A 19,069-nucleotide genomic window follows, 5' to 3' on the forward strand; every position below is an offset into this window, starting at 1 on the left:
GGTTTAGAGGTACTTTAAAACAAAGGATGCAGTGAAATGCTCATCAACAACAAAGCTGAAGCTATAAGGAAAACATGAAAGTGAGTAATATCTTTTTTCCTGAGACAGGGTCTCACTGTGTCACCCAGGCCTGGGTGCAGTGGTGCATGGCTCATTGCTGTCTCGATCTCCTGGGCTCAAGTGAACCCCCTAACAGGGGCTCCTAGGTAGCTGAAACTTAAAAAAAAGAAAAGTGCTCACCTTGACTACTGGAATTATCTGGATAGTATGTTAGCCGTGAGAAGAAAATAAAGCAATATTTTCATATAATTTCTCTAAGTATTAATCGTATCTACAGGTACAAAACCAAAAATGTGGCCGGGGTTGGTGGCTCACGCCTGTAATCCCAGAACTTTGGGAGGCCAAGATGGGAAAATCTCTTGAGCCCAGGAGTTTGAGACCAGCTTAGGCAACATAGTGACATCTTGTCTCTATTAAAACTAAAATAAAGTTAGACAGGCATAGTGGCATGTACCTGCAGTCCCAGCTACTCAGAAAGCTCAGGTGGACTGCATAAGCCCAGGCAGTTGAGGCTCCAGTGAGTTGTGATCGTGCCACTGCACTCCAACCTGGGTGACCGAGTAAAACGGTCTCAATAAAAACAAAATAAAATGATGATGAAGAAACACCATAAGGCCATCATGGTGGCTCATGCCTGTAATCCCAGCACTTTGGGAGGCCGAAGCAGGTGGATCACCCGAGGTCAGGGGTTTGAGACCAGCGTGGCCAACATGATGAAACCCCATCTCTACTAAAAATACAAAAAATTAGCCAGGCATGGTAGCACACACCTGTAATCCCAGCTATTTGGGAGGCTGAGGCAGGAGAATCGCTTGAGCCAGGGAGGCAGAGAATGCAGTGAGCTGAGATCGTGCCTCTGCCCTCCAGCCTGGCCAACAGAGCAGGACTCCACCTCTAAAATAAAATAAAAAAAAAACACCATGGTGTTGACTACTTTCTCTTTCAAGACAAGCCCTCAGTAACTCTGTCAAACTTTAACCTTTACAATTATCACAGTCCTCAGTGTTTCTCCTCAGCAAGAACTGAAACTCTCCATCATACTGAGTCTTTCAAATACCTTTCATTTCACAGGCTTTTTTTTTTTTTTTTTTTTTTTTTTTTTTTTTTTTTTTTGAGACGGAGTCTCGCTCTGCAGCCCAGGCTGGAGTGCAGTGGCCCAATCTCAGCTCACTGCAAGCTCCACCTCCCAGGTTCACGCCATTCTCTCACAGGCTGTAATTCCTAATATCTGCTTATATCTGCTTCTTCTTAAGTCAAAAATGTATCAGCCTATTTCTCATTGTAGAACTGGTGTTTCAGGGGAGAGAGGGACAGGGTCTCATTCTGTCACCCAGGCTTGAGTGCGGTGGTGAAATCTTGGCTCACTGCAGCCTCGGATTTCCCAGGTTCAAGAGATCCTCCTACCTCAGCCTCCCTGGTAGCAGGGACCACAGGCACACACCACCACACCCGGTTAACTTTTTGTATTTGTTTTGTACAAATGAGGTTTCGCCATGTTGCCAAGGCTGGTCTCAAACTCCTGGGCTCAAGTGATCTGCCTGCCTTGGGCCTCCCGAAGTGCTGGAATTACTGGCATGAGTCACCGCACCCAGCCGAGAATAAACTTGTTTTAAGTCAAAAATATAAGGGAAGGCCGGGCACAGTAGCTCACGCCTGCAATCCCAGCACTTTGGGAGAACGAGGCAGATGAATGACTTGAGGCCAGGAGTTCAAGACCAGCCTGGGCAACATGGTGAAACCCCATCTCTACTAAAAACACAAAAATTAGCCAGGCATAGTAGCATGTGCCTGTAATCCCAGCTATCTGAGAGGCTGACGCACGAGAATTGTTTGAACCCGAGAGGCGGAAGTTGCAGTGAGCCGAGATTGTGTCACTGCACTCCAGCTTGGGCAACAAGAGTGAAACTCCGTCTTTAAAAAAAAAAAAAAAAAAAAAAAAAAAAAAAGCCCGGGCACGGTGGCTCAAGCCTGTAATCCCAGCACTTTGGGAGGCCGAGACGGGTGGATCACGAGGTCAGGAGATCGAGACCATCCTGGCTAACACGGTGAAACCCCGTCTCTACTAAAAAAAAAATACAAAAAAATTAGCCGGGCGAGGTGGCGGGCGCCTGTAGTCCCAGCTACTCGGGAGGCTGAGGCAGGAGAATGGCGTGAACCCAGGAGGCGGAGCTTGCAGTGAGCCGAGATCGCGCCACTGCACTCCAGCCTGGGCAACAGAGCGAGACTCCGTCTCAAAAAAAAAAAAAAAAAAAAATTTATATATATATAAATATATAAAAAATATGGGAAAAACTATTTTAAAACAGCGAATTTTATTTCTTTCAGAGGTTAAAATGTAAAAATAAGTAAAACAGCTAATTCAAAAACTGAAGGTAATTTACAGTAATTGATTTAATGATTTACCTGCTAGAATTTTAAAAATTAAACAAAATGTCTAGTGAATACTCTTACAAATTTTTGTTTTAAAACATTTTATTTCCACTCAGAAGACCCTTGGGAACTTACATTTGCATGGCACACTAAAACATAAAAACTGTAAAACTAACAATGTTCTAAAAAATCAGACTGATGGCAAGGCACGGTGGCTCATGCCTACAATCTCAGTACTTTGGGAGGCAGAGGCAGGCGGATCACTTGAGCCCAGGAGTTCAAGCCCAGCCTAGGCAACATGGTGAAACCCTGTCTCTACTGAAAATACAAAAGTTAGCCACACATGGTGGCACGCACCTGTAGCCCCAGCTTCTCGGGAGGCTGAGGTGGGAGGATCACTTGAGTCTGGCAGGTGGAGGCTGCAGAAAGCCAAGATCATGCCACTGCACTCCAGCCTGAGTTGACAGAGCAAGACCTTGTCTCAAAATAATAATAATAATAATAATAATAATAATAATAATAATGATATTTAGAGTGAAGACACTCTAAAAAAAAAAAGAAAGAAAAAAAATAGGTTGGGCAGGAGGATGGCTTAAGGCCAGGAGTTTGAGGTTATAGTGAGCTATGATCATGCCAATGTACTCCAACCTGGGCAACAGAGCAAAACCCTGTCTCTGAAAAATAATAATGAATTTTAAAATCAGATTAATACACTTAAAAAAGATATAAATGGAACAATTTGCATAGATTTCAGGAAACGAAATGATCTGATTTAACCATTGCAAAAAAAATTTTTTAATATTACCACCACCAAATTGTTGAGGTATTTAATACCCAGGTTCCACAGAAAGAACATTAACACTGAGTGCTATACTATAGGACCTCATGAAAGGAGCAGCATCTTAGTTCAGAAATCACTACACTTAAAATGCTTTTTACTACAGATGTCACCTCTCTGATCTTAAGAGTCACTGAATCAGGCCCACATCTGCTATGTCACAGGTAAGGATTCGGCTCCTACCCCGCAACAAACTACACTGAAGACTCTGAGGGCAGAGTAAGTCCCCAAAGTCAGCGAGTCTGTTTGGTCAAACTGACAAGTTTGATGGGGTGGATGCAGAGGGTAACAAGGAGAGTCCAAACAAGACATTAAATTTCTATATTTGAACCTTGTCTACTGCAACAAAAATATATGTATAGTACATTTTCCCCAAGACTCCCACCTTACTGCTGACACATTACTCATCCAAGACAACAAAATGAAGTAACATTTTACCAGAGCTATCACTTGTTCATCCAACTTCCTTATCACTAAATGGAGTTAGGGATTAATTCTTATGCTTCAGGTTGGTCAGCAGGAAAACTGTTCTTACCCCCCAAAAAACTAAATGCTGTCCTGATGAAACAGTCTGGGCACCAATGACCACAGCCTGCTGCTGATGAGCTGTGGAGACTACTCACTGTCGATGTAAAACAGTATTCCTGCTTGATGTGGTACCTCATCAATCCACAAAACATTTCTGAAGAAATAAGATAACTAGGAAAATGTTGGACATGGTGCTAAAGGGAAGAGGCCATGCTACTAAATTTTTATCAGCAAAAGAACCAATGACAGCACACTGGCCACAGCATGTCATCATTAATTATCTGATGCATCTAACAACTAAGATAAAATCTTTAAATCCTTTTATAAGACTATTTATTTATTCACTTATTTTTGAGATGGAGTTTTGCTCTTGTTGCCCAGGCTGGAGTGCAATGGCACACTGTCGGTTCATTGCAACCTCCTCTGCCTCCTGGGTTCAAGCAATTCTCTTGCCTCAGCCTCCCGAGAAGCTAGGATTACAGGCACATGCCACCATGCCCAGCTGATTTTTGTATTCTGAGTAGAGACAGGGTTTCACCATGTTGGCCAGGCTGGTCTCAAACGCCTGATCTCAAGTGATCCACCTGTCTTGGCCTCCCAAAGTGCTGGGATTACAGGCATGAGCCACCACGCACAGCCCTTTTACAGGACTTCAAAAAGGCCAATTCTAAGTTCGTATCTGTTGAATTTTTTACATCTAAAATCACTAAAAAATCATGACAGCTTGTTTAAACAGTCGTATTTACAGACTGCTTATAAATATAAAAGCCTATACTACTGTCATAACAATGGTTGAAAAATATTCAAATAAGTTCTGAAATAACCACTTTTATCCTAAAATAGTCCAGAGATTTGGAAGCAGGCTCTGAAATTCACTTTGGAAATGACATATCAACAAGGTCAATACCTCACTTTATAGATGAGGACACAAAGTATTATAACTTGCCCCAGTGTCACATGGCTGCTAAGAGCTGAAACTGGCTGCTAAGAGCTGAAACTGTGACTAACATTCAGCTTCTAGAGCTTGTGATTTCATATGCAATTATGTGCAATAGTGTCTCTTTATATACTTCCAATGAGTTGGTTGCAGTAGCAGGAGACTAGCAGATGAAGCTGATCAGAAAAAGTAATAAAACAGTATTTTTAAAAGAATATGGAGGCATCTAGATTCAGGACTGCATATATTTTTTAAAAAAGAATATAGATGCAAATCAATGAAAGGTAATTAAGACAACTCTACACAGTGGAAGGTGAGATAAAAACCACAAAAATCACAAAACATAAAGAAAAGACAAAGAAAAATAACTTAATGAAAATATCTTTGAAAGCCTAACCTACCTAGTAAAAAGCTAAGGTGGGAAAGGGGCATGAAGAAATCTTTGACTCCTAAAATTACTCTGTATCTTATCTAGAGGTAGTTAGGCAAGTATATAAATATGAAAAACCCATTATACTGTACATTTAAGATTTGTGCATTTACTGTATATATACAACTAAGAAGTATAAATATTTCAAAAACTTTTTCAAAGATTAGGTGAATTTTGAGACTCCATTCATTACTTCAAACAACAGTGTTAATAACATTATCCAATGTCTCAACAGAGGTTGGCAACATTTCCCTTTGTGATACAACCTAGTCACTTAACTCTTTGCAACGCTTGACTTTCAGACTTTAGGTCTGCCCTGAAACATAAAACTAACGTTAATATTATCAAATCTGACCATCCATCTGAAAAGGAAATGCTTTCTATAACTTCCCTGATAGGTAGGTGGCAAGCTAAATGTGGCAAAATTTCATGAAAGGGAAGCCCAATAGCTCACACAACAGTCCGTTGTTCTCTTTTCTTTCATGGGGGAAAAACACAGGGTCTCCCTCTGTCGTCCAGGATGGAGTGCAGTGGCACAATCTCGGCTCACTGCAGCCTCGAACTCCCAGACTCGAGCAATCCTCCTGCCTCTAACTTCTGAGTAGCTGGGACTACACGTGCATGCCACCATGTTTTTCATTTTTTTGTAGAAACAGGGTCTCACTTTGTTGCCCAGGCGGGTCTCACTTTGTTGCCCAAGCTGGTCTCAAACTCCTGGCTTCAAGCAACCTTCCCACCTCAGCCTCCCAAAGAGCTGGGATTAGAGCTATTGTGCCTGGTCACATTCTCTTACCTTTCCACAGGAAAATAATTTCCATAATGAAATCCAAATATGATGTCCTATATCCTCCTCATCCCCTATATTTTAGGCCTATATAAAATAAATCAAATCCTACTTCCAAAATACATTAAGTATCTGAAAGTAACTATAATCACAAGTCTCTTTTAACCAAGCAAAATACTAATCTTCCCTTTACTCTTTCTTCATGATTTCCAGACCGCTCTCCCTTCTAGTAAACTCCCCTCAGAAATGAAGCTCCACCACTCTGAACATCTATTAAGTATTCTACTAAGTGGGGAAAACATGACGCCTCAAGAGTTCACACCAATCATCTAGAACACAGGATTGTTTTTATGAATTCTAATTAACCAATCTAACCAACCCTGGAATTGAGGTCGGTAAGCAAAGTACAGAACTTCCTATTTATCTTTATTTAAATTTTACAGTTTAAGTTTCTATTAAGTTTAACATCACAATATCTTCTCAAATCCTGAAATCTAGTGAACTTCTACTTGTAGTTTTGAATCCGCTGTAAATTACAAAGCAAGACCATCTACATTAACATAGAATGTTAAATAGGACAGGGGCCAAGTAAAGAATCTTACAGGCCGGGCGCGGTGGCTCAAGCCTGTAATCCCAGCACTTTGGGAGGCCGAGACGGGCGGATCATGAGGTCAGGAGATCGAGACCATCCTGGCTAACACGGTGAAACCCCGTCTCTACTAAAAAATACAAAAAACTAGCCAGGCGAGGTGGCAGGCGCCTGTAGTCCCAGCTACTCGGGAGGCTGAGGCAGGAGAATGGCGTAAACCCGGGAGGCGGAGCTTGCAGTGAGCTGAGATCCGGCCACTGCACTCCAGCCTGGGCGACAGAGCAAGACTCCGTCTCAAAAAAAAAAAAAAAAAATCTTACAGCACTCTCTGCATACTTGCATCTACATTAATATAAAATGTTAAATAGGACAGGGGCCAAGTAAAGAGTCTTGCAGCACTCTCTGCATACCTGTCTCACAGGTAACAAACATCCAGGGAAAACTTACTTTGGCAATGATCTTTCACTCATGCAGCTAAAAAGCCACATTCCTCTACCATGATCCACAAATTAGCTCAAAGATTCCCTATATTGGTCTGGCTACAATGTCCTTGACCCCTCCAGCAATCCTATTAAAAAATAGGATTATGTTAGCATGATTTATTCCAGACCACTATTTCTCAATGGAAGCAGTAAGGCTTTCTTTCTCCAAGTCTGCGCATGCATGCATGTGTGCATACCTGTGGTGGTGCCTTTTTTAGAAAGTTACGCGTGGCAGTCATCGATGAAGTTCACTTCAGAAGTGTACAAATTATTTATTCAAAAAAGCAGTCATCAGGCCTGATGGGATTAAGAACTACTAATCTAACAGGTGATGACTCATGGCATCACAAACTACTCTTGTTTAATAACATTAAAAATGTCTGCTGGAGATAAAACATTGAGCTCCCTGACAAGGAGTTCCTAGAACCACCCTTTTACTCCTTGTTTCTGTATTCATGCTAACTTCCTTCAATATTTTCTAACGTTTCAATATGGTAAAATACTTATAATTTCCATTTGTAACAAAACAAACATGGACACTGAGAAGACTGTCACAGTCTTCAACAGGCATAGGGAGATGGCCAGACTAAGGAGGCTATCCTCAATATTAACTCTGTTCTCTCAAAGAGAGCTCTACTAAACATCAAAATACATTCAAAGGCAAAAAACAGAGGCCTTGGCAGATTGGCTGTGAGGCTTTTAATGTGCATTTGGAGAAATTAGGGTTATTTTATGAAACAACCTGTAAAAAAAGAATTAACTGACCCAGAAACTACCATTTCTTCCTTTAAACAGAAATCCTCACTGTGGTCTCTTTACAACTTAAGAGATCATAGCACTATAGGTGCTTCTCAGAAATTGCTGAGATACAGTTTTCTGGTACATCATAAAAAGTGGCCGGGCACAGCGGCTTACACCTGTAATCCCAATACTTGGGGAGGCCGAGACGAGCGGATCACTGGAGGTCAGGAGTTCGAGACCAGCCTGGCCGACATGGTGAAACCCTATCTCCACTAAAAACACAAAAATTAGCTGGGTGTGGTGGTGCATGCCTGTAGTCCCAGCTACTCAGGAGGCTGAGACACTAGAATTGCTTGAACCCGGGAGGCAGAGGTTGCAATGAGCTGAGATCACACCACTGCACTCCAGCCTGGGCAACAGAGCAAGACTCCAACTCAAAAAAAAAAAAAGTAATTAAAGGGGAAAAAAATTACTATGGGGGAAAAAAAAAAAAAAAACCCAGTATTTGTTCTGATACTTCCCTCATTGACAAAACTTACTTTGTTATACCATATTTTAATCATATACTTTGTTAAAGAATCTACTCACCAAAAATGAAAAAGCCAAGACATATTACACATTTATCTAATTGTATCAGCCTTCCCAAAGCTCAGAATTTTAACTTTCAAAACTATCAAAGACCTGATAAGCTGAGATTTATAAAAAGAACAGGGTAACTAATTCATCAGAACAAAAATTTAAACCTCACTCAAAACGAACTGAAGCATACCACTATAGAATAGACAACTACAGAATAAAATTTATATCTTTAATAAATGTAAAGACATAAAGGCTCTCTCTGAAAACTGACTGCCTAAATTATTAATCATAGGGATTTGTCACTGTTAAAAAACCTGAATCTCTTGCCAGACATGGTGGCTTATGCCTGTAATCCCAGCACTTTGGGAGGCTGAGGCCGGCGGATCACCTGAGATCAAGAGACCAGCCTGTCCAACATGGTGAAAGCCCATCTCTACCAAAAAATGAAAAAATTAGCCAGGTGTAGTGGTGCACGCCTGTAGTCCCAGCTACCGGGGAAGCTGAGGTGGGAGAATTACTTGAACCTGGAAGGCGGAGGTTGCAGTGAGCCAGTATTGCGCCACTGCACTCCAGCCTGGGTGAAAGACCAAGACCTTGTCTCCAAAAAAAAAATCGAATCTTCATATACAAATGAGTGCCTGGGAGTGGCTCTTGACTCTTAATTAAGACACTAAATATGATAGCAGCAGGATGCAACTCTGCACCCCAAGCAAGGTACAAATCTATATTCAATAAGTTTTGGTCATATTATGTACAATATTTTAAATAAGCATAGCGATTAAAAGAACAAAGCCTATCATAAAAATTTTAAACCTTTCCTGTAAAAATATGAATGCATCATGTAAAATGAGTATTTCAGGACCCTACTACACAAACTTTTTTAAATAATGTGCTTTAGATGTTAAATATTAAGTCTTTATCTCTCAATTATTTACATAATAAGACAACCTACCATGGTCTAGTCTTTTCAGGATAGCAAAGAGCCTTAAAGAAACCATTCCTCAAAGTAAGAAACTGGATACAGAATACAGGCAGCTGTATGTAAAATGGGTCCAGGTGGTTGGTTGGATGGTTAAATGAGATATGCCTGAAGTGCTTTTAACACTAAAAGCATGCTAAGTCAACGTAAGGAATTATTCTGCTATGGGCTACTTTAAAGGGTTTTTTTGTCTTGGGAGAAAACAGAATTCTGGGGAGTGTTCTGTAAAACCTTGTAGAAATAAATTAGGTTCATTATCATAAACTACATGGTTTACCAATTTTACTTTAGTAATAAAGTTATTTCCAATAAAAAGCACCCATTTTTTGGAACACTCCAACTTTGTAAATGTGTCTTCACACAGTTCAAAAACACACTGCCAAACAAAAAGATCTTTGTGTAGACAGGGGTCATCTCATTTAGTATAAACCACAAATGCAATCATGAAGGGGCACACAGAGACTTATCAAAAGTATTAGTAAAAATATTATTTTTCTTAATCTGTGTGGTGAGTACGTGTTAATTTCCATTCCATTAGTATTATATTTGAAAACTAAAAACTCCTGCATTAAGTCTCAATATAACTGCTTATGTCCATGTTCTATTTAATACACCTTATAACCCATGTGTAGTGTGAATCAATAGCTGTGGTTTAATATTTTTGTTAAATATATCATACATTCACTATAACCTCTACAGTTTTAAAGAATGTTAAAATGAACTTGAGTACCTAGTTTCCTCTACCCACACCCTTCTCCCCTGTACAAATCTTTACTTCACAATTCTGTCAATTACAGCTTAGAAAGGTACTGTTGCTGACATTACTTTTAAAACATAAAAGAGGCAGTTTAACATAGTAGTTAAGAGCATGAATACTGGAGCCAAACAGGCTTCAAATCCTAGCCTCAACTCTTATAAACTATATGACCTTTGACAGGTTTATTTAACTTTTTGGTGCCTTGGTTTACTCATGTGTAAAATGGGAAACAATCAGTACTGCTCTCATAGGGCTACTGGGAAGATCAAATAAAGTACTTACAATATGCCTGGTACACAGTAAGTATAATGTGTCAGCTATTATTGTTAAAACCCAGAGGGTAAAACAAAATTAAAGCACGCTGAAACTTGTTAACCGATTCTCTTTACGAGTATAGTGGGGAGAAGTGAGGCTGTGGGAGAAAATTAAAAATAAAAGAATATAATGCCTCTCAGTAAAATGTATTTCCATACTCTTACCGATTTCATATTTTCAACCTGCCAGTGGTTAAGTGATCTGCTTTCATACGTCCATAAAACTACACTTCTAGCACTCACACGGCTCTCCTCCCATATTATCAAATGTCTTTAACAATTGTGAAAATATCTCACCCTCCCTATTAAACACAAGGATAGGGGTTATACCTTATAAACCAGTCTCCTAGGTAACTTGCATATAAGATACTCATTGTTTATTAAATAGATTGTAATGGTACTATTTCAGTCAGAGTCAAATGTGTAAACATAACCTATAGGCTCATTTAGTCTCACATATTTCTGGTGTGTACAATGTTACTTTACCATAAGCTTGGGAAGCTGGAGGAAATTTTTTTTTTTTAGATTTTAATAACAACTTTAAAATGTTATTTTAATCCCAGTCTATAAATTGCCATAATACTAAAAAAAGGAGAAATGGAACTATGGTGACTTAGACATCCTTTGTAATGGTGGACATATACATTGTGCTTCTCAATGCTGCAGTATATTCTATTTCATCAATGTCTGCTTTTTCAACTTACGTACCAACCAACAAGGACTTTTGTATAACAAATCTGCCGTCAACAGATTTATGCTTATTTTACACCTTAGAAAATCCTGATTACTTTTCTCTTCTGTAACTTCGTCCTTTTCTAAGCATAAGAACAATTTCAGAAATACTATTATAAAAAGCAACTACAGGCCAGGTACGGTGGCTCGCGCCTGTAATACCAGCACTTCGGGAGGCTGTGTGCACGAAACATGTGAGGTCAGGAGCTCAAGACCAGCCTGGCCAACATGGTGAAACCCTGTCTCTACTAAAAATACAAAACTTAGCCGGGCATGGTGACACGTGCCTATAATCCCAGCTACTCAGGAGGCTGAGGCAGGAGAATCACTTGAACCCAAGAGGCAGAGGTAGCAGTGAACCAAGATCACACCACTGCACTCCAGCCTGGACAAAAGAGCAAGACTTGGTCTCAAACATATTTTTAAAATAGTAAGAAAATAAAAATAAAAAGCAACTATAAATTCTGCATTCAAAAGTACAAGTCCAGTGTGGTGGCTCACACTATAATCCTAGCACTTTGGGAGGCCGAGGCAGGAGGATCCCTTGAGCTCAGGAGTTTGAGACCAGCTTGGGCAACACAGAGACAGCCTGTCTCTATTTTTTAAAAAAATTAAAAATTAAAAAGTATAGTATCATGACTTCTGTTATGCACAGACACACTGTATGCTTAAAGCTGAAAAACTCAGTCAAGAAGACTCTACAGCTGTCTTTCAATACTTCATGGCTTGCCACGTGAATTAAGCACAGAATTAATTTTTGGTATTCCCGTAGGCAAGACAAATTGTAAGGAAGCAGATTTCTGATATAAAGAAAGAACTCCCTGAAAATTAGAGCCGTCTAAAATTAAAAAAGGAATTCATGTGAAGTAGGGAACACTACATCACTGAGAATGTTTGCCAGTAGACTAGTTTTTAGGAATGCTGTAGAAAAGTATTTGATGGAGTTTGACTATATGATCACAAACTCCCCTTAAATAGAATTATTCTTGGATTTTCTGAATACTTAAGTCCAAAAGTAATGGCTTGATACACAACACTAACAATGCAAAGGAGTATGCTTATCTACCTGATGCCATAGAGTCTACGTGCATTACATGAACATCATCCTTAATAAGGGGCAACTATATTTCAGAGGTTAGGATATCCTGTCCCTATTTGTTTGACTTTGTGATCCAACTTTCTCTGAGTAGAGCTACGTAAGTTCACTTCACATTTTATTTAAAGAGCTTCTCATCATCCCTTGAAACAACTGCCAATCCACCATCACTTTGACCCCACAACTCACGAGCGGGAGAATGGGAAGCTCTCAGATGCATAAAATTTGGAAAAGTAAGAAATGACAGAAAACGGACAACTGGAATCTAATAACTCTTCTCCTACACCAGACTTGCTATCAGAATTACTGGTTGGGTGGTATAATCAATTCAATATATTCATATCTGCCTCATATACTGAAGTGTCTTGGGGTACTAAAAATATTGTTACTGTAAAGCAAGCAGAATATTTTTTAAAAAGAATCAAAAGGTATTAAAAAGCTAGAATGTAAATGTAAAAGTACATGAAGGCTCATTATACCTTTGTGCATGTTTGAAATTTCCATAGTAAAAACCTAAAATAAAGAGCCCTCAAACAAAAATCTCAACCCTCATTTATGATTCAGCATCTACTTAACTTCATCTAAATTTACCTGGACTTATCTGAAAATATTTAACTCCTAGTTAATATCCCTTGCACACTCTAAATTTCAGAGGAAAGTTCTTAATGAAACACTTTCAACACCAAAATTGAATAATGCTTCACTGGATCATGGGACTGAAAAACGTTATCACATAGATTTCCTTCTTTTTTAAAATCCAAGCTGCAAAGTGGTTTTAGATCAGACTTCAGTTAGTATAGTCCACTGTAAAATTAGTTGTTTTAATACTGTAGAATTACCTTTTTTTTTTTTTGAGATGGAGTCTCGCTCGGTTGCCCAGGCTAGAGTGCAGTGGCACAAGCTCCGCTCACTGCAAGCTCCGCCTCCTGGGTTCATGCCATTCTCCTGCCTCAGCCTCCCGAGTAGCTGGGACTAGAGGCACCCCTTACGACACCCAGCGAATTTTTTTGTATTTTTAGTAGAGATGGGGTTTCACAGTGTTAGCCAGGATGGTCTCAATCTCCTGACCTCGTGATCCGCCCGCCTCGGTCTCCCAAAGTGCTGGGATTACAGGCGTGAGCCACCGCGCCCGGCTACCCTAGAGTTACTTTTAATAAATAAAATCATTTCATTTTCTCTAAGTTTCCAGGATTTTAAAAACTTAGAAAATGTTTAAATTGTTTCTGCTTAACAGCTAAGACTAATAGAGAGGAAAGATTCAACATGAGTGTGGCATTAGGCTGGGAGTCAAATGATAGGATTCTAGTCCTGGTTCTGAACCTATTTTGCTTTGAACATGTCACTTACACCCTTGGGATCATGGAGTTCATCCATAAAATAACTCAGACATGATCATCTCAAAGTCTCTGTCTCATTCTGAAGTTATACAATATTATGACCTTTATAGTGAGTAAACTCCCTCAATGTGACAGGTTCTCTACGTCATACAGTACTGTGTATAAAAAAGGCTACGTCATACAGTACTGTGGATAAACCCTAACAAAATGTGCAAAGTCAAGAGTGTTTAAGCAAATGTGATGGAAGACACTGACTCGAAATATGGGCTGAAATACAGATTAAAGTATCTCAAGAGTCTTTCCTGTCGACAAAGCATCAATATTATATGCTACAGCTAAAGCTCTGAAAAACTGTGAGAAACTTAACGATTCAACCGAGGCAACTATCTCTGCTGACTCTTGAACATAAGGGAAAAGCTCTGAATAATAATTTGACACCCAACACCTGTAGCACCCATCCTGTATTTATGTGTCAGAGAAAGACAGTATTTTTGTGGCATCCTGGAACCAAGGGTATGGAGTAGAAGGTACTGTTTGTTAAACAGTACATTCAACAGGTTCATATTAAGCACTTGAGAAAACTACCTTCCTACTTAATAAACTAACAGGATCCAGTCAGAAGTGTCTTTGTTGTGATGTTTGTATTGCATATATCCAACGAATTCCTTAGCTCTACCACCACTGAATTCACGTAACTCACACAGATGTACTGTTAATATTTCAACAGTCCCACTTTATAGAGTCCAATATTCTAATGCATAATCTAAAATAATCGAAGTGAGAATATGGACTTTGGTTAAAGAATGAAGTAATTCATAAAGGTTTATTAATTATAAAATCAACAAAAGTAAACAAGCAGTGCCACCCGAACTTAGTAACACGCAGGCCATGTAGTACAAATGTGGTGTACTGAAAAACCAACCGCTTTCAGAAATCGTAACACTAAGAAGTGTAGCTTTGATACCTCTATCTTGTCGGTTAATTCATGTTGTAGAAGGACTGCCAGGGGAATGACAGCTATCTAAATCAAACCACAGTGTCAATATGTTGGGAACAAGTACCCTGGCTACAAGAAAGGAAAAGGAAAAGGAATACAGCCCTAAAAGATGCATACAGATAAGCAAGTAAGCGGGGAGCATTCTTGTATTTAATTTATAGCTAAAAAATTCAAAGGTAACACTGGTAGTAAAAACCTACAAAATGACTGTGAATCAGAGAAAGTGCTGGTTTTTTTGAAGAGCCTGAGACGGTGTGTATATGTAAGAAAATTGAATGGAGATGTAAGCCAGTATTGTGGTGTTGTGATGATTTAGCCACAAATGTCTTCCCTATTTAAATATTCCAATCAGTACTGTTAGTACACGTACCTCGGAGAATTCTTTCCTCATGGCAACGAAGAAAGTCCCAGATTCTAACAGTGCCGTCATCAGAGCATGTAGCAAATTTATTATCCGTGGGTGAGAAACTGTTACATGAAGACACACAGCAGGGGAAAGAAGTCAGCATTTAACAGATAATCTGTGTTTCTCAGACAGGGAAAAATAAAAACACTGTGCTGCATTATAAACAGGAGAGGGAAGAATCCAGTGAAGAAGCCCTTAAAGTGAATGTCGTCAGCTAACATAGGCATCTCATCAAAAGAAGTCTTCAACAGAGCAGTTATTTGAGTTTTCAATCATCAGTATTCTGAGAACTTCAAGTGTGTATTATTAGTGCTAATGCTATCCATGTTCCTTCTCTATTTTCTATCATACCAGGAAATCACATGAAGCTGCCTTAAGTGATGAAACTAAATGGATTCTATTTTTGCAGTATTCCCATAGTCTTTTAAATTGCACACGAATACTGCTCCCAAAATTATCATCAGCTTCTGCCTCAGACACTTCATGAAATGATAAGCTGAAACAATGTGGGCTGTCTATTAAAAGAATGATTGCTAAACCTCCCTACATACGATGTTTCTCATCCATTCCAAAGGTCTGTAGAAAATTTTCACATCTTCCTGGCAAGCTATTCCATGAATGTTGCACCTTTTGAGTAAAACTTTAAAATAAGGACATTCAGACTTGTGTTTCAAGCCAAAGAATCTGCTGCAAGAAGGATTCAGTTTTTCCCAGTAGCGAAAGATCATTCAAGTTTCTCAAATAACTCTAAAAACTCCCTTGAACTTTGGAATCCTATAACTAAGAAAGGACTAGCTGTGTAAACTCAATGTATGGGCAAGACACTAAGGCAAAGTCTACAAAGCAGAAGCATGTTCATCCAACAATTTGTTAAGATTCTGAAAGGATAAGCAAATGACTACAGTGGATGATGTTTCTATAAAGATGTCAACCTCCCCCACACATGGGTGGCACAACCTTAAAGAATGCTGCTTAGCTTTATTCTGAGGCTGCAGCAATTCTTCAGGCTTGTATTTGGAACTTTTTCCCCCAGTTTTACTATACATACCTCACTGATGTGTAAAAATATACAACTCACTGAAAATATTTTAAACTCCACTTATTGTATACATTTGCATAAGTGATGTTATCAACAGTGAATCAGAAGAAAAGTCCTAGAGTCTTCTTGACAATGATCTGCTTACAGCTGCAAAGCTTGAAGAACCCATTCATTACTCCATTAATGTTTGCCACATCCAGTTATCTGTGAGGGTTTTAGTCCTATACTTTCCTTTGGAAGTCGTGGCATAACCAAGCCAACCAGGTCTTCACTTAAGCCTTTTTCCACTTTGTGTGAATTCTGAAGTTGTTTTCTGCAGGCTTTAGATTTTATTCAGTTGCATAATTAAAGACTGAATTCTTTATTTGGAATGAAATATTCTTGTCTTACACAGTAGATAATAAAAAGGAATAACGTATACACATTATTAATCATAAATGAAAAGAGAAAACCAGTGCAAAATGCGGCAGACAGTACATCTCTAACATATTGCAAAGGCTGATACCGGGACAACACTACTTCAGAAAGGTGCCAGCAAAATGGTGAATGTGTGAAAACAAAGAAAAATATTGTGTTTATAGGGTGCAGAAAGTTTCCCAGAATCTGACAGAGCCCATGCATCTCTGCACCCAGAATACACTTAGAGAATAATTTAACCATGACAATAGGGACTACAGAAAATGGTATATTGTGTATAAACCTGGCCTCTCTAATCGCCTCCTTATGTGCCTGGAACATCTTGACGTTGTTCATGTTCGACTGCCAATATTTCACATATCCTCCGTGGTCTGCTGTCAACATCCACATGTCATTATGTGACCACGTCATGGCTCTCACTGGGCTGTCGTGAGCCTGTGAAAACAGAAAACATTAATTAGTAAGGTGTTGCTTCAAAGAATATATGACTAAAGGCTTACAAGAGCATATACTGACTCGAGGCAACAATTCGTCCAATTCTAAGTTTAACAATGCCAATGAAGTGACTATATCTCAAGTTCTTTTCAGTACCATACGATGATACCACCATCTGGTGATTACTATTACCTGTAATATTGTTTCAAAATTGAAAGTGAGTCCATTCCACAAGGTAAACTCCCCACTAGAAGCTCCAGTGACCAAGCGTCTTCCTTCTGGAGTCCACTAAGGGAGAAAAAAAGACAGGTTATACAAGGGCACACATCCTCCAACTTCACTAATTTTGAAAAACATTTTAAAGGTATTTATAAAACATGCAATAACTGACATAAATAAATGAAACGGACTTTTGCTTAAATGTAGCTCAGCTTTATCAGAAGTACTTCGTCAGAAAACAACTTAACACAGTGCAAGGAAGGCTCTAGTCCCTTGGCTTAGTAGCTAAATTAAAGATACTAAGTATATTATGAGTATACGCACCTACTCACTAAATTACATGCACCTATGCATGCTAAAGACCATTTCAATACAGAATATGCGAAGACCTCATTTCCCTAGGCTGTATGATAGACTAAGAAAAATAAGGTCACCAGAACAACTCAAAGACTGGATAAAGGATTTGGCGCTTACAAGTAGGAGAGGACAAATTCAGAAAGAAAAGTTACCAGTGTTTAATTAAAATAACAAGATAATAAGAAGTACCAATTTAAGGACACTGAGGCTATCAAACTCTTCCTGCACCTAAACATATTTAAAAAAAAAAAAAAAATTGTAAGCTCTCCTCCATTCAAAGTACCAAGCAGTGATAACTCTTAGGCTGATCTACTCTCAAAAAAAACCATAACAGTGCCATGACTAATTAACACTACACCAACATTTTTAATTTTTTATTGATACACAATAGATGTACATATTTGCAGGGAATGACAATGCCAATAATGTTTTTTGTACTTTTAAGTGCACCTTTTCTCCTTTTAAATTAAACTTAAAGCCCTTTATTACTTTTTGCACTTAAAGCCCTTTAAATATTTTTACATCAGTATTTTAATGTCACAATTTGCATACTAAAGGAAATCTGTAGCATACGTGATGGCTAATTTGAAACATTTCAAATTTTTTGTTTTTACTTTTTATTTTCAAGTTTCTATGATGGATCACACACTCATTTTCCTTCAATGATGTAAATATACAAAATGTCAATATAACAATCCTATTTTCCAAAAACTCTGACAAAGTTGAAAAATACAAATACATATGTGCTTATAAAAACAGTAAGATAGGATATATAAAATGAAGGTTATTTCTTAAATTACACAAATATATGTTACAATTTGGCTTTTTACTGCTTACCTGTAAGTCACAGTTTTGATTATCAGATTAAAAGCCTCGTCCCTTTCTAGTTTCTGTTATCTGGTATGGATCCTAACCCAGTCAATACTACAGACAACCAAACTGTAGACACACAGCCCACAGTCTTTATACCTTAACATCTTTTGATTTTGACTGTGCCTCTGCATGTGCAAATTCTTCCTAAAACCTTATAGCGTAATCCCCAAATGAGAACATTTACCCACCTTACAAAATATGGCGTGCTCGGATTTTATTCTTTTCAAAAAGGTTTTCCATGTTATGCTAAGAGGATATTAAAATTAGCTGCACATCATATCCCTTTGACCAAATTCCCTGATTAAAAAAAAAATTATACTATACACTGGTTGCTTCTACTCACATAACAATGTTTCTTTTTTTCTTTTTCTTTTTTTTTGAAATGGAGTTTCACTCTTGTCCCCCAGGCTGGAGTGCAGTGGAGGCGCAATTTAGGCTCACTGCAACCTCCACCTCCCGGGTTCAGGTGATTCCCCTGTCTCAGCCTCGTCTCTCAGCTGGGAATACAGGCGCGTGCCACCACGCCTGGCTAATTTTTGTATTTTTAGTAAAGACAGGGTTTCATCATATTGGTCAGGCTGGTCTCAAACTCCCGACCTCAGGTGATTCACCCACCTCAGCCTCTCAAAGTGCTGGGATTACAGGCGTGAGGGATGTGTCTACTGCCTAAGGCCTCTTAGGCAAATACTAGGCATAAGACTAAATGCAGCTGTTTCTATGGAGTTCAGACTGACATCTCTCCCCCAGGACCTTTTGGTTCTCCCTGTTGTCTA

The 19,069-nt window shown here is 38.9% G+C and overlaps 1 protein-coding gene across 4 annotated transcripts in view; it reads right to left on the bottom strand.

The window, feature by feature from the left end:
* The window catches only part of WDR33 (WD repeat domain 33), a 334,355-nt gene that overhangs the window by 48,960 nt on the left and 266,326 nt on the right, over window positions 1–19,069 (bottom strand). For 3 of the 4 annotated variants that reach the window (XM_050751582.1, XM_050751583.1, XM_050751584.1), the window contains 3 exons: window positions 17,040–17,135; window positions 16,696–16,847; window positions 14,921–15,018 (listed from right to left, as the gene is read on the bottom strand). In XM_050751582.1, coding sequence (XP_050607539.1) covers window positions 14,921–15,018; window positions 16,696–16,847; window positions 17,040–17,135 — 346 coding nt within the window. Of the gene's footprint in view, window positions 1–14,348; window positions 16,848–17,039; window positions 17,136–19,069 lie in introns of those variants that run through there. The other variant, XM_050751585.1, reaches the window with a different exon arrangement.

This window comes from Macaca thibetana, chromosome 12 (assembly GCF_024542745.1).
Source record: "Macaca thibetana thibetana isolate TM-01 chromosome 12, ASM2454274v1, whole genome shotgun sequence".
In the NCBI taxonomy this organism is placed as follows: Eukaryota; Metazoa; Chordata; class Mammalia; order Primates; family Cercopithecidae; genus Macaca; species Macaca thibetana.